The sequence below is a fragment of the Phocoena sinus genome, chromosome 17 (genome assembly GCF_008692025.1).
Source record: "Phocoena sinus isolate mPhoSin1 chromosome 17, mPhoSin1.pri, whole genome shotgun sequence".
Taxonomy (NCBI): Eukaryota; Metazoa; Chordata; class Mammalia; order Artiodactyla; family Phocoenidae; genus Phocoena; species Phocoena sinus.
Window position 1 is genome coordinate 60,827,817 of NC_045779.1, and position 15,346 is coordinate 60,843,162.

The 15,346-nt window shown below is 38.3% G+C and overlaps 1 protein-coding gene across 1 annotated transcript in view; it reads left to right on the forward strand.

The window, feature by feature from the left end:
• COL14A1 (collagen type XIV alpha 1 chain) overlaps positions 1–15,346 on the forward strand; it is a 245,422-nt gene that overhangs the window by 196,025 nt on the left and 34,051 nt on the right. Inside the window, exons 42-43 of the mRNA XM_032610321.1 lie at positions 13,061–13,096; positions 14,083–14,149. Coding sequence (XP_032466212.1) covers positions 13,061–13,096; positions 14,083–14,149 — 103 coding nt within the window. The remainder of the gene's footprint in view (positions 1–13,060; positions 13,097–14,082; positions 14,150–15,346) is intronic.

Sequence of the window (15,346 nt, forward strand, 5' to 3'; positions counted from 1 at the left end):
GCATAGAAAAATAGCAATACATTTTTTCCTGGAAATAAAACACTCGTTAATAATATTATCTTCTATTGTTATAAATCAACAGAAAAGGGCCAGTGATGGTGGCATTTATATCAGAGACAGCACTGCGTATTCTCTCAAAAGCCAGTTGTTCTCTGAACCATCCAGCCCAGACTTTTCCCTGTGCTTTGGGCTGGGAGGAGCCATATGCCTACTGGCTGCCAGACTGGCGTGTTTAGTAAAGTAGGCTCAGTGTCACGGTGTAAAGGCCTTGATTGATTTCCCATGGATGTCTGTCTGGGAAGGCGGGAGGGAAAGAGACCAAGAAAGACACACCACCCCACTGAAAAGAGCAGTGTGTTTCCTATAGTCGGTGCCAGGAAAATGTTTACTTTCATGAACCCTGCTTTTAGCTGCTGACTTCCCAGGACAGAATGGGCATTAATGCTGTTGTGGTCATAATTCCTACCTGAGGCTTAAGCATAAGCTAAAATATGGTATCTCCCCTTGCAGGAGAACTGCAGGAAAAATGTTGTGTCATTTCCTGGCTTGAATCTCCTCAGTGGATCCCTGTCACCAGGGGATAGGGCCCAAATATTCAGCCACATATACGTAGCCCTTGACGATGGGCCCTTTCTTTACCCTCCGACTTGATCTGGCATCATCCTTTTTCTTGGAGGTATGGCAACATCCCTTGGAGTTGTCACCCCAAATTATTTAAAGCTCCCCCAATATATGCCATCCTGTTTCACACTTTTTTTTTTTTTTGCCTTTTGGGGATGCTCTTCCATGTGTCTGGGTTGCTTTCTCCTCCTTTCTCTACCTGGTGAGCTTCTGGCTATTATCTCTCTTAAACTGTGCACTTCCTGTGTGAGGCCACCCTCAGGTCCTCAGGCTGAGAGACTTCATTTCAACTATTGATGTCCATCTCTCCGCGAAAGGAGAGTTCCTTGAGGGCAGAAATTTTATCATACTCATGTTCTGATTCCTAGACCCCAGCTCAGTATCATAGAGGGTACTTAATAAGTGTTTGTTAAAAGAAAGAATGAAGGTATGATTGCCTTCCAGTTAGGCTGATGTTCAGGTGAGTATGAGAAGGTTATTCTTACAGATTGGGGGTCAGATGTGGGAGACATTTAGAGCCGAATGAGGGATGTTTTGATTTTGGTTAGCAGACATCTAATATTTGGAGCTTGGACCGTAAGATCATTCTTCTTGCCTTCAGGACTAAAATTCTGTGAATCTATGAATGTAGCTACTGTATTTTCTTTTCTTTACATTTCAAGGGTTCCTGAAATTAAAGGGAAATGTGCCACTTTTTCCCGCCTACATGTACAGGGAATGTGTGTTTTCCCTCAAAGCATACTTTGGTGGAGTTATGAACCTTAACTCACTCAGGAGTTTTTAGTTTGTTTTTGTTTTACTTTGCAAAAATCAAAGAAAAAATGTCAGAGAAGTTGGAATAAAAAATAATTTCTTGCCATTCAGATATATTCACTAAATGGATCTTTCTTGGAGACTGCCTAGCTATGTCCTGCAGCTACTTAGTAACAAGCATTGTGAGACTGAGTTTGAGGAATTTCATGCCCAGTTAAATACATCCATCCCTATATACCGGAAGGTGCCCACAGCTGATGCTGTCCATTTACCTTATCACTCAGGTTTGCATGGTAGTTTCTTTTTCTTTTTTCTTCTTCTTCTTTTGTTTTCTTGGCTGCGCAGCGTGGCATGCAGGATCGTAGTTCCCCAACCAGGGGATCGAACCTGCATCCCCTGCTGTAGAAGCGTGGAGTCTTAACCACTGGACCACCAGGGAAGTCCCTGTAGTTTCTTTTTCTAAGTTTCAAGCATTTCAGACAAGATAACTTAATAAATGATAGCTAGCAATGGAAATATCAAAGAATACATTGGTTCAGAAACAAAAATATTCAAGATAAAATAGATTATAAGAAGCGACTCAAACAAAATGATAAGTCACTCGAAAAAGACAAACAAAACGAAACAAAACAAAAATCTAATTCTGCATGACTGCTGTGAGGTTTGGGAGATATATGTTTGCTTTTTAAATTATTATTTAATTAGGAAAAATACTATCTTCACTGACAAAAATGATGCTGGCTAGCAAATTTGTTGAGCAGTGTTCTCTTTCATGGCAGCAGTAGTGTGTACTCGGGAGAGTGCAGATTCTGGAGCTTAGCTGATTGGGTTCAGGTCCCAGCTTTTCCATTTTCTTATTGTGTGACCTTGGGCAAGTTATTTGTCTTCTCAGTACATCACTTCCCTTATATGTAAAATGGAAGTAATATCTCATAGGGTTCTTATAAAGAATAAATATATTTATCTCATAGGAATCTTACAAGGATTAAATGAGTTCATTTTATAGGGCTGTTATAAGAGTTAAATGAGTTAATACACCGAGGACAGTGCTTGGAACATGGTAAAATCTTGAGTATTAAACTACTAGTACTTACAAACAGTTTCTTAATATATTAAAAATGTGGGGCTTCCCTGGTGGCACAGTGGTTGGGAGTCCGCCTGCTGATGCAGGGGATGCGGGTTCGTGCCCCAGTCCAGGAGGATCCCACGTGCCGCGGAGTGGCTGGGCCCGTGAGCCATGGCCGATGGGCCTGCACGTCCGGAGCCTGTGCTCCGCAACGGGAGAGGCCACAGCAGTGAGAGGGCCACATACCACACACACACAAAAAAAATGTGAAAGAGTTACTTATTTTTGTTTGCTGATTTTTGTTTTTGCTTTGTGTCAAATGCTTGCAAAGGAAGTAGGCAGCAGTCCTAGATTTATAATAAATATTTAAATTTAATATTGGACTTAGTTGAATGTTCGAGTGACTCTTTTATGCAAAAAATGGGCTAGGTGGTTTTGGAAACATAAAGTAATATAAGTTATGGTCCCCAGTATTAGAGGTCTTACCATCTACACAGAGAGAAGAGAAATCCATGCAATGACTTGTAGCTATACTACAATAAAAATTTAGTGTCAGATAGGTGATACTTGAACTAAGTATTGCATTAGAATATTCCTATTGTTGATACCTAATTTATAAGCTATATGCTTAATACCTTTCTCACATTTCAAATGTTTTTATACACTGACTAGACCAGGTCTGTGAGAATGAGAAGTTGTACTTTTGATGAGCAGGAGGTGGGGAAGATGGGGCTAAATAATGAGACATTGAATTTGAGGACTTTGACTTTGTCACATGGATGTCTAAGAATCACTGAGTGATTTTTGAATAGAGGAACAGCTGCCATCAATCAACAGTCACTGAGCTTTCTAAGTCGTATGCTGGTAGTATCTGAGGAGGATGAGACTAGTGGTTGCGTAGAAGATGAACTGGAAGGGAGGGTTTTTAGTTAGAGAAGCCAGCTAGAAGGAAGTTGCAAATGCACTGGTGTGAGATGGTTAGGGTAGCACCTTGGTGGTGGAGTGGAAGAGATAGATAAAAGAGGAATTGCAATGCAAAAAGTGTGCATGTACGTGTGTGTGATAGACATGCAAGAGGCAAGGGAAGGGACATTCACAGAAAGATAGACAAGATGAAAAGGCAGAGGGCTTTGTACCAGATGAAGGAACAAGATAAAACCCCAGAAAAACAACTAAATGAAGTGGAGATAGGCAACCTTCCAGAAAAAGAATTCAGAATAATGATAGTGAAGATGATCCAGGACTTTGGAAAAAGAATGGAGGCAAAGACAGAGAAGATGCAAGAAATGTTTAACAAACACCTAGAAGAATTAAAGAACAAACAGAGACGAACAATACAGTAATTGAAATGAAAAATACATTAGAAGAAATCTATACCAGAATAACTGAGGCGGAAGAACGGATAAGTGACCTGGAAGACAGAATGGTGGAATTCATTGCTGCAGAACAGAATAAAAAAAAAGAATGAAAAGAAATGAAGACAGCCTAAGAGACCTCTGGGACAACATTAAATGCACCAACATTTGTATTATAGGGGTCCCAGAGGAGAAGAGAGAGAGAGAAAGGACCCAAAAAAATATTTGAAGAGATTATAGACGAAAACTTCCCTAACGTGGGAAAGGAAATAGCCACCCAAGTCCAGGAAGTGCAGAGAGTCCTAGGCAGGATAAACCCAAGGAGAAACATGCCAAGACACATAGTAATCAAATACGCAAAAAATAAGACACAGAAAAAAAAAATTAAAGACAAAAATTATTGAAAGCAGAAAGGGGAAAACGACAAATAACATACAAGGGAACTCCCATAAGGTTAACAGCTGATTTCTCAGCAGAAACTCTACAAGCCAGAAGGGAGTGGCATGACATATTTAAAGTGATGAAAGGGAAGAACCTACAACCAAGATTACTGTACCCGGCAAGGATCTCATTCAGATTCGATGCAGAAATCAAAAGCTTTACAGACAAATAAAAGCTAAGGGAATTCAGCACCACCAAACCAGCTCTACAACAAATGCTAAAGGAACTTCTCTAAGTGGGAAACACAAGAGAAGAAAAGGACCTACAAAGACAAACCCAAAACAATTCAGAAAATGGTAATAGGAACATACATATCAATAATTACCTTAAACGTGAATGGATTAAATGCTCCAACCAAAAGACACAGGCTCACTGAATGGATACAAAAACAAGACCCATATATATGCAGTCTACAAGAGACCCACTTCTGACCTAGGGACACATACAGACTGAAAGTGAAAGGAGGGAAACAGATATTCCATGCAAACGGAAATCAAAAGAAAGCTGCAGTAGCAATTCTTATATCAGACAAAATAGACTCTAAAATAAAGACTATTACAAGAGACAAAGAAGAACACTACATAATGATCAAGGGATCGATCCAAGAAGAAGATACAACAATTGTAAATATTCATGCACCCAACCCAGGAACCCCTCAATGCATACAGCAAATGCTAACAGCCATAAAAGGGTAAATTGACAGTAACACAATAATAGTAGGGGACTTAAACACCTCACTTTCACCAATGGACAGATCATCCAAAAAGAAAATAAATAAGGAAACAGAAGTGTTAAATGATACATAAAACAAGATAGACTTAGCTGATATTTATAGGACATTCCATCCAAAAACAGCAGAATGTACTTTTTTCTCAAGGGCTCATGGAACATTCTCCAGGATAGATCATATCTTGAGTCGCAAATCAAGCCGTGGTAAATTTAAGAAAATTGAAATCATATCAAGTATCTTTTCCAACCACAACGCTATGAGACTAGATATCAATTACAGGAAAATGTGTTTGTATCTGTAAGAGATACAAACATATGGAAGCTAAACAACACACTACCTAATAACCAAGAGATCACTGAAGAAATCAAAGAGGAAATCAAAAAATACCTAGAAACAAATCACAATGAAAACACAACGACCCAAAACCTATGGGTTGCAGCAAAAGCAGTTCTAAGAGGGAAGTTTATAGCTATACAAGCCTACCTTAAGAAACAAGAAATGTCTCAAATAAATAACCTAACCTTACACCTAAAGCAATTAGAGAAAGAAGAACAAAAAAACCTCAGCGTTAGGAGACGGAAAGAAATCATAAAGATCACGTCAGAAATAAATTTAAAAAATGAAGGAAATGATAGCAAAGATCAATAAAACTAAAAGCTGGTTCTTTGAGAAGATAAACAAAAGTGATAAACCATTAGCCAGACTTATCAAGAAAAAAAGGGAGAAGACTCACATCAATAGAATTAGAAATGAAAAAGGAGAAGTAACAACTGACACTGCAGAAATACAAAGGATCATGAGAGATTACTACAAGCAACTATATGCCAGTAAAATTAACAACCTGAAAGAAATGTACAAATTCTTAGAAAAGCACAACCTTCTGAGACTGAACCAGGAAGAAATAGAAAATATGAACAGACCAATCACAAGCACCGAAATTGAAATTGTGATTAAAAGTCTTCCAACAAACAAAAGCCCAGGACCTGATGGCTTCACAGATGAAATCTATCAAACATTTAGAGAAGGGGTAACACCTATCCTTCTCAAACTCTTCCAAAATATGGCAGAGGGAGGAATACTCCCAAACTCATTCTATGAGGTCACCATCACTCTGATACCAAAACCAGACAAAGATGTCACAAAGAAAGAAAACTACAGGCCAATATCACTGATGAACATAGCTGCAAAAATCCTCAACAAAATACTAGCAAACAGAATTCAACAGCACATTAAAAGGATCATACATTATGATCAAGTGGGGTTTATCCCAGGAATGCAAGAATTCTTCAATATATGCAAATCAATCAACGTGATACACCATATTAACAAATTGAAGGAGAAAAGCCATATGATCATCTCAGTAGATGCAGAGAAAGCTTTTGACAAAATTCAACACCCATTTTTGATAAAAACCCTCCAGAAAGTAGGCATAGAGGGAACATTCCTCAACATAATAAAGGCCATATATGACAAACCCTCAGGCAACATCGTCCTCAATGGTGATAAACCATTTCCAATAAGATCAGGAACAAGACAAGGTTGTCCACTCTCACCACTATTATTCAACATAGTTTTGGAAGTTTTAAACACAGCAATCAGAGAAGAAAAAGAAATAAAAGGAATCCAAATTGGAAAAGAAGAAGTAAAGCTGTCACTGTTTGCAGATGACATGATAATATACACAGAGAATCCTAAAGATGCTACCAGAAAACTACTAGAGCTAATCAATGAATCTGGTAAAGTAGCAGGATACAAAATTAATACACAGAAATCTCTTGCATCCCTGTACACTAATGGTGAAAAATCTGAAAGTGAAATTAAGAAAATCCTCCCATTTACCATTGCAACAAAAGAATAAAATATCTAGGAATAAACCTACCTGAGGAAACAAAAGAGCTGTATGCAGAAAATTATAAGACACTGATGAAAGAAATTAAAGATGATACAAACAGATGGAGAGATATACCATGTTCTTGGATTGGAAGAATTAACATTGTGAAAATGACTCTACTACCCAGAGCATTCTACAGATTCCATGTAATCCCTATCAAACCACCAATGGCATTTTTCTCAAAACTAGAACAAAAAATTTCTCAATTTGTATGGAAATACAAAAGACTCCGAATAGCCATAACAAGCTTGAGAAAGAAAAACAGAGCTGGAAGAATCAGGCTCCCTGACTCCAGACTCTGCTACAAAGCTACAGTAATCAAGACAGTATGGTACTGGAAAAAAACATAAATATAGATCAATGGAACAGGAGAGAAAGCCCAGAAATAAACCCACGCACATATGGTCACCTTATTTTTGATAAAGGAGGAAAGAATATACAGTGGAGAAAACACAGCCTCTTCAATAAGTGGTGCTGGGAAAACTGGACAGCTACATGTAAAAAATGAAATTAGAAAACTCAATACACAAAAACACCATACACAAAAATAACCTCAAAACGGATTAAAGACCTAAATGTAAGGCCAGACACCATCAAACTCTTAGAGGAAAACATAGGCAGAACACTCTATGACATAAATCACAGCAAGATCCTATTGATCCACTCCTAGAGAAATGGAAATAAAAACAAAAATAAAAAATGGGACCTAATGAAACTTAAAGGCTTTTGCACAGCAAAGGAAACAATAAATAAGACGAACAGACAACCCTCAGAATGGGAGAAAATATTTGCAAATGAAGCAACTGACAAAGGATTAATCTCCAAAACATACAAGCAACTCATGCAGCTCAATATCAAATAAACAAATAACCCAATCCAAAAATGGGCAGAAGACTAAACAGACATTTCTCCAAATAAGATATACAGACTGCCAACAGACACATGAAAGAATGTTCAACATCATTAATCACTAGAGAAATGCAAATCAAAAAAATGAGATATCATCTTACACTGGTCAGAATGGCCATCATCAAAAAATCTACAAACAATAAATGCTGCAGAGGTTAAAGTGAAAAGGGAACCCTGTTGCACTGTTGGTGGGAATGTAAGTTGATACAGCCACTATGGAGAACAGTATGGAGGTTCCTTAAAAAACTAAAAATAGAACTAGCACATGACCCAGCAATCCCAGTACTGGGCATATACCCTGAGAAAACCATAATTCATAAAGAGTCATGTACCAAATGGTTCATTGCACCTCTGTTTACAATAGCCAGGACATGGAAGCAACCCATGTGTCCATCCACAGATGAATGGATAAAAAAATGTGGCACATATATACAATTGAATATTACTCAGCCAGAAAAAGGAATGAAACTGAGTTATTTGTAGTGAGGTCGATGGACCTAGAGACTGTCATACAGAGTGAAGTAAGTCAAAAGAGAAAAACAAATACCGTATGTTAACACATATATATGGAATGTAAAAAAAAAAAAGAAAATGGTCAGAAGAACCTAGGGGCAAGACAGGAGTAAAGATGCAGACCTACTAGAGAATGGACTTGATATGAGGAGGGGGAAGGGTAAGCTGGGACAAAGAGAGAGAGTGGCATGGACATATACACACTACCAAACGTAACATAGATAGCTAGTGGGGAGCAGGCACGTAGCACAGGGTGATCAGCTCAGTGCTTTGTGACCACCTAGAGGGGTGGGATAGGGAGGGTGGGAGGGAGGGAGATGCAAGAGGGAATAGATATGTGGACATATGTATACGTATAACTGATTAAATTTGTTTTAAAGCAGAAACTGACACACCATTGTAAAGCAATTATACTCTAATAAAGATGATAAAAAGTATCCTATGGGATGCAGCAAAAGCAGTTCTAAGAAGGAAGTTTATAGCAATACAATACTACCTCAAGAAACCACAAACATCTCAAATAAACAACCTAACCTAACACCTAAAGGAACTAGAGAAAGAAGAAACAAAACCAAAATTAGCAGAAGGAAAGAAATCATAAAGATCAGAACAGAAATAAATGAAATAGAAACAAAGAAGACAATAGCAAAGATCAATAAAACCAAAAGCTGTTTCTTTGAGATAATAAACAAAATTCATACACTATTAGCCAGACTCATCAAGAAAAAGAGGGAGAGGACTCAAATCAATAAAATTAGAAATGAAAAAGGAGAAGTTACAACAGACACCGCAGGAAATACAAAGCATCCTAAGAGACTACTACAAGCAAGTCTAATGCCAATAAAATGGACAACCTGTAAGAAATGGACAAAACTCTTAGAAAGGTATAACCTTCCAAGACTGAAACAGGAAGAAATAGAAAATATGAGCAGATTAATCACAAGTAATGAAATTGAAAGTGTGATTAAAAATGTTCCACAAACAAAAGTCCAGGACCAGATGGCTTCACAGGTGAATTATATCAAACATTTAGAGAAGAGCTAACACCCATCCTTCTCAAACGCTTCCAAAAAATTACGGAGGAAGGAACACTCCCAAACTCATTCTGAGGCCACCATCACCCTGAGTCCAAAGCCAGACAAAGATACTACAATAAAAGAATATTACAGACCAATATCACTGATGAATAGATGCAAAAATCCTCAACAAAATACTAGCAAACAATCCAAGAACACCTTAAAAGGATCATACACCATGATCAAGTGGGATTTATCCCAGCGATGCAAGGATTCTCAGTAATACGCAAATCGATCAATGTGATACACCATATTACAAATTGAAGAAGAAAAAATCATCTCAATACATGCAGAAAAAGCTTTTGACAAAATTCAACACCTATGTATGATAAAAACTCTCCAGAAAATGGGCATAGAGGGAACCTACCTCAACATAATAAAGGCCATATATGACAAACCCACAGCAAACATCATTCTCAATGGTGAAAAACTGAAAGCATTTCCTCTAAGATCAGGAACAAGCCTAGGATGTCCACTATCACCACCATTATTCAACATAATTTTGGAAGTCCTACCCATGGCAATTAGAGAAGAAAAAGAAATAGAATAAATCCGAATTGGAAAAGAAAAGTAAAACTGTCACTGTTTGCAGATTACATGATACTATACATAGAGAATCCTAAAGATGCCACCAGAAAACTACTAGAGCTAATCCATATATTTGGTAAAGTTGCCTGCTACAAAATTAATGCACAAAAATCTCTTGCATTCCTATACACTAATGATAAAAAATCTGAATGAGAAATTAAGGAAACACTCCAATTTACCACTGCAACAAAAAGAATAAAATACCTAGGAATAAACCTACCTAGTGAGACAAAAGACCTGTATGCAGAAAACTATAAGACACTGATGAAAGAAATCAAAGATGACACAAACAGATGGAGAGATATACCAGGTTCTTGGATTGGAAGAATCAATATTGTGAAAATGACTATACTACCCAAAACAATCTATAGATTCAATGCAATCCCTATCAAATTACCAATGGCATTTTTTTTTATAGAACTAGAACAAAAAAACCTTAAAATTTGTGGGGAGACACAAAAAACCCCAAGTAGCCACAACAGTCTTGGGGGAAGAAAAACGGAGCTGGAGGAATCAGACTCCCTGACTTCAGACTATACTATTAAGCTACAGTAATCAAGACAATATGGTACTGGTACAAAAACAGAAACATAGATCAATGGCACAGGATAGAAAGCCCAGAGATGAATCCACGCACCTATGGTCAACTAATCTATGACAAAGGAGGCAAGGATATACAATGGGAAAAAGACAGTCTCTTCAATAAGTTGTGCTGGGAAAACTGGACAGCTACCTGGAAAAGAATGAAATTAGAACACTCCTTAACACAAAAATAAACTCAAAATGGATTAGAGACCTAAATGTAAGACCTGACACTATAAAACTCTTAGAGGAAAACATAGGAAGATCACTCTTTGACATAAATCACAGCAAGATCTTTTTCATCCACCTCCCAGAGTAATGGAAATAAAAGCAAAAATAAACAAATGGGGCCTAAGGAAACTTAAAAGCTTTTGCAAAGCAAAGGAAACTACAAACAAGACGAAAAGACAACCCTCAAAATGGGAGAAAATACTTGCAAACGAATCAATGGACAAAGGATTAATCTCCAAAATATATATACAGCTCATGCAGCTCAATATTAAAAAACCAAACAAACCAATCCAAAAATGGGCAGAAGACCTAAACAGACATTTCTCCAAAGAGGACATACAGGTGGCCAAGAAGCACATGAAAAGCTGCTCAACATCACTAATCATTAGAGAAATGCAAATCAAAACTACAATGAGGTATCGCCTCACACCAGTTAGAATGGGCATCATCAGAAAATCTACAAACAACAAATGCTGGAGAGGGTGTGGAGAAAAGGGAACCCTCTTGCACTCTTGGTGGGAATGAAAATTGATACAGCCACTATGGAGAAGAGCATGGAGGTTCCTTAAAAAACTAAAAATAGAACTACCATACAATCCAGGAATCCCACTACTGGGCATATACCCAGAGAAAACCATAATTCAAAAAGACACACACACCCCAATGTTCATTGCAGCACTATTTACAATAGCCAGGTCATGGAAGCAACCTAAATGCCCATTGAGAGACGAATGGATAGAGAAGGTGTGGTACATATATAGAATGGAATATTACTCAGCTATGAAAAGGAACAAAATTGGGTCATTTGTAGAGATGTGGATGGATCTGCATACTGTCATACAGAGTGAAGTAAGTCAGAAAGATAAAAACAAGTATCGTATATTAACACATATATGTGAAACCTAGAAAAATGGTACAGATGAACCAGTTTGCAGGGCAGAAATTGAGACACAGATGTACAGAACAAACGTATGGGCACCAAGGGGCGAAAGTGGCAGGGGCGGTGGTGGTGTGATGAATTGGGAGACTGGGATTGACCTATATACACTAATATGTATAAAATGGATAACTAATAAGAACCTGCTGCATAAAAAATTAAATAAAAGAAAAGAAAAAAAGGAGGCAAGGGAAGGAAGGGTATAAGATATAACTAGTGGTGGGCTTGGACTGGCTTGTACCTGCTTGGGAGAGTAGATTTTGTGCTTCTCTTCTCTTTGAAACTCCATCTTCAGTGACAGCACATTTGTCACTTGAAATCAGCCATAGTACAAGCATTTACACCTCTGAAAACAGCAAACAGTACAAGTGAGGGCTTTTCATTTTTCCAGAAAGCCAGTTTACCTGCACACTGTGGGGTGAACCCAGAATTTTGAATTTGGATGACTAACTGAATAGAGATTTTGGAGATGATATAAGTTTGATTTGGGACCTGTTGAGATTATAGTAACAACTGGGAACAGTCTGACAATGTGGCAAATTCCATCTCTAAATGGCACTCACTATCCTTTTGATAGAGAGGATAAAATGTTGTTCAGTAAATCTATTACGCTGCCTTGGAGTTGAAACAAAAAGATGAAATTCTTCTGAAGACACAGGTTTTGCATTATACATGTAATTTCATTGCAGAAACACTAAAAACGCCATTGTTTTATCAGTAAAAGGTTTTACAGATATGGTAAAGTTTCCTGTGGATCAAAGAGTAGCTAAGCCACAAAACAAAATAATGATTCAGCTGACAATTCGTGTTAATACAAGCTCGTATCATCAGGGAGACTCAGGGAGAAAGAATTGTTTGCTGTTATTCTGGATGGAAAGCAGAGTGAGGATGTGGGATTTCACAGATTTCATCTTTTACTTGAACTCTTAAGTTGGAAGATCTTTTCCTTTCTGTGAGAGATATTCTTTCAAAAATTAAAACAGTTTATCTTTTCAGCAGAGATTTGTGAAATCAATTATGCAGCATCAGTAAAGTACAATTCAGAGGGTGGTGTTTTGTGTGCAAAGATGTGAATGACTTATTCAGTGACACTATGTTGCAAAGCAGTATTGCTACATGATCCCAATTTTGTATTAAAACCTATTGTGTCTGTGCATTCAAAGGCTGGAGGAGTAAAATGTTTAAAACAGCTCTCTCTGCTTGATGAGTTTACGGGTTGCTGTTTGTTTAACCCTGTTGCTGTGTATCTATTTTTGCTGTAGAATTATGAGAGCTAATAAAAAATGTTGATACAATAAGATAAGATACGCTGTCATGCTTGGCTGAGTGTAGTGTCACAAGTAACTTGACAATTTAAAATTTTACAGGGTGTCCCTGGAGCAAAGGGAGAAAGAGGAGAAAGAGTAAGTATCCTCTGGAGTGTTGACCAGCCGCAGCTGACTGCACATCTTTTGTTGCATAAGCCCGATAAAGGATAACCATTTACTCTCATGACTACTCATTGCTTCCCCCTCTCCTCAACTCGCTTGGCTGTGAGCACATTTTCAAGGGAAAACCACGCTGTGGGCTAAAAGTCAGGAGTGCTGGCTTCTAGTTGCAGATCTGCTGCTATCCAGCTAGATGACCTTAGGCCATTTCTTTCAGGCTAAAATGGAGAGAATCAAACTCATCTAACTCACAAAGTGGATTTAATGAAGACATAATATAATGGATGTGAAAAGGCTTCAGAAAAGTAAAAGCTCTATTCAAAATGCCAAGCGGTAGATTGAGGCTTGTGTATTTCCAATATGGGAACCAAGGAAGACAAAGGCAGCATGGAATCAAAGAACTGGCTGTGAAACTTAGATCAGTTTATTTTAGGGGCCTTCTATATCCTTTGAGAAATTGTGCCACTGCTCATATAATTGTGCTGTCGGCTCTAGTAGAAACAGCAGTGACCTTGGGCTCATCCAGTTACCTCTGTGAAAACTTGGGCAGTATGTTTAGCTCTGTTCATCTGTAAGATGGAGTTAACATCTTTCCTCCGAGTTGCTATTAGTATTAAGTAAGCCACTGGTTGAGAAATTGCTGTATTTTACAAGCTCTAAAGAGCGAGAAATAAGGCATTAAATATGTATGGGTTTATTACAAAACTAGTAAATTTTTTAGAATCTGTGGCCAGAAACACTTGAACTTTTTAATTTCATAAAGGCTCTCAGGAACCTTGTACCATGAGTGCCAGATCGCTTGCACCTTCTCCGTGTGCACCATGGTGGTCAATCCTACCTGTTGCTAGGAGACAGAGAGCCTAGGTTGGGAACAATGGGTCGAGTCCCATTTCCATCCTGGAAGTCCTGCCATTGGCTGGGCTTGTGGCTGAGAGTCAGCAGTCTGCTTTTTTCTCATCCAGGGTGACCTACAGTCTCAAGCCATGGTGAGAGCAGTGGCACATCAGGTGTGCGAACAGCTCATCCAAAGTAAGTGCATTATAGTTACAGATGTTTTTTGATTACACGTCCAAATGGGAATTTGCCTTTCACACAAGCATAAAGACTAAGCTTTGTCTTGTTGCAGAAACATAAGCTTTACAGATGGCCATCACTAACCCATCTAAGTGATCATTACATATTACCCTAGAGTTCTGCATCGATGGTGCAGAGACCAGATTCCTCTCTGTTGTTTGTCCAAAAACTCTCTGTTTGCCCATATATATAGGTTTAACTTGACTGTCCATATCAAATCTTTTATTTCTTCTTCATCTCTCCAAATAGATAGATTTTTTTTCTCAAGTCCTCAGCACTTGAAAGCTGCCAAACTAAGGCATCAGAAGCTACATTCAAACCCCTAGATTTAAATCCATATCTCTTTCTTACCCATTTCTTTTGGTTAGCCCAAGGCCCTTCCCTTTATTTTTTAAGATTCATACCAGAAAAAATGCAGACACACAAACATACATGCACACATGGGGACAGGCTTCATGTGAACATTTGACATGATACTTGGGCTCCGTGCCAAAAATTACACTGGAACACACTTTATATCACACCTGTCCCATTTCTTCATTTTAAACTTGAACTTTCCCACAGGCTGGTATTTCAGTTGCTGATTCATGCTCATTCACTTACATACCCACGCATCTGTGCATTTCTCCCCTGCCCACTGACTTTATATTTTGTCTCCGTAATCTAACCAGAGGGTTACTAGAGTGGGCCCTTCTCTCTGCCAGTCATTTGTTTAGTTCCACAAAGATCTGAGGCCACATGGAGATGAAATATTCCTCTCAAACCCAGACAGCTCTGGCCTAACTCTGCTGCCAAGCCCCCTGGTTCTGTAGCATCCACCATCTCCAAGGCCAACATTACCTAAGCGGCTGCCTTAACAGCTTTGAGGTTATATTTTTTTAACCTGGGAAGTTTGGGAATCCTGTAAGTGTCCAAGAAGGTGCTATTGGCTGGGTCCAAAATTCCATCTGCAGTAGATAAACCCAGATCTCATCCTGCAGAAAGCATGGAGTGAAGGTCTACAGGGGCTTGGAAGAGTTTTCATTAAGACGTAATCTTAGGGCAAACTGAATACAAAGCTACTATCTTCAGGTGTAGTAGTAATGCTCCCTATATTTTAACTTTATTTCATTTTGTATTATATTGCCCAAACTAGTGGTTGATGAAAGAATT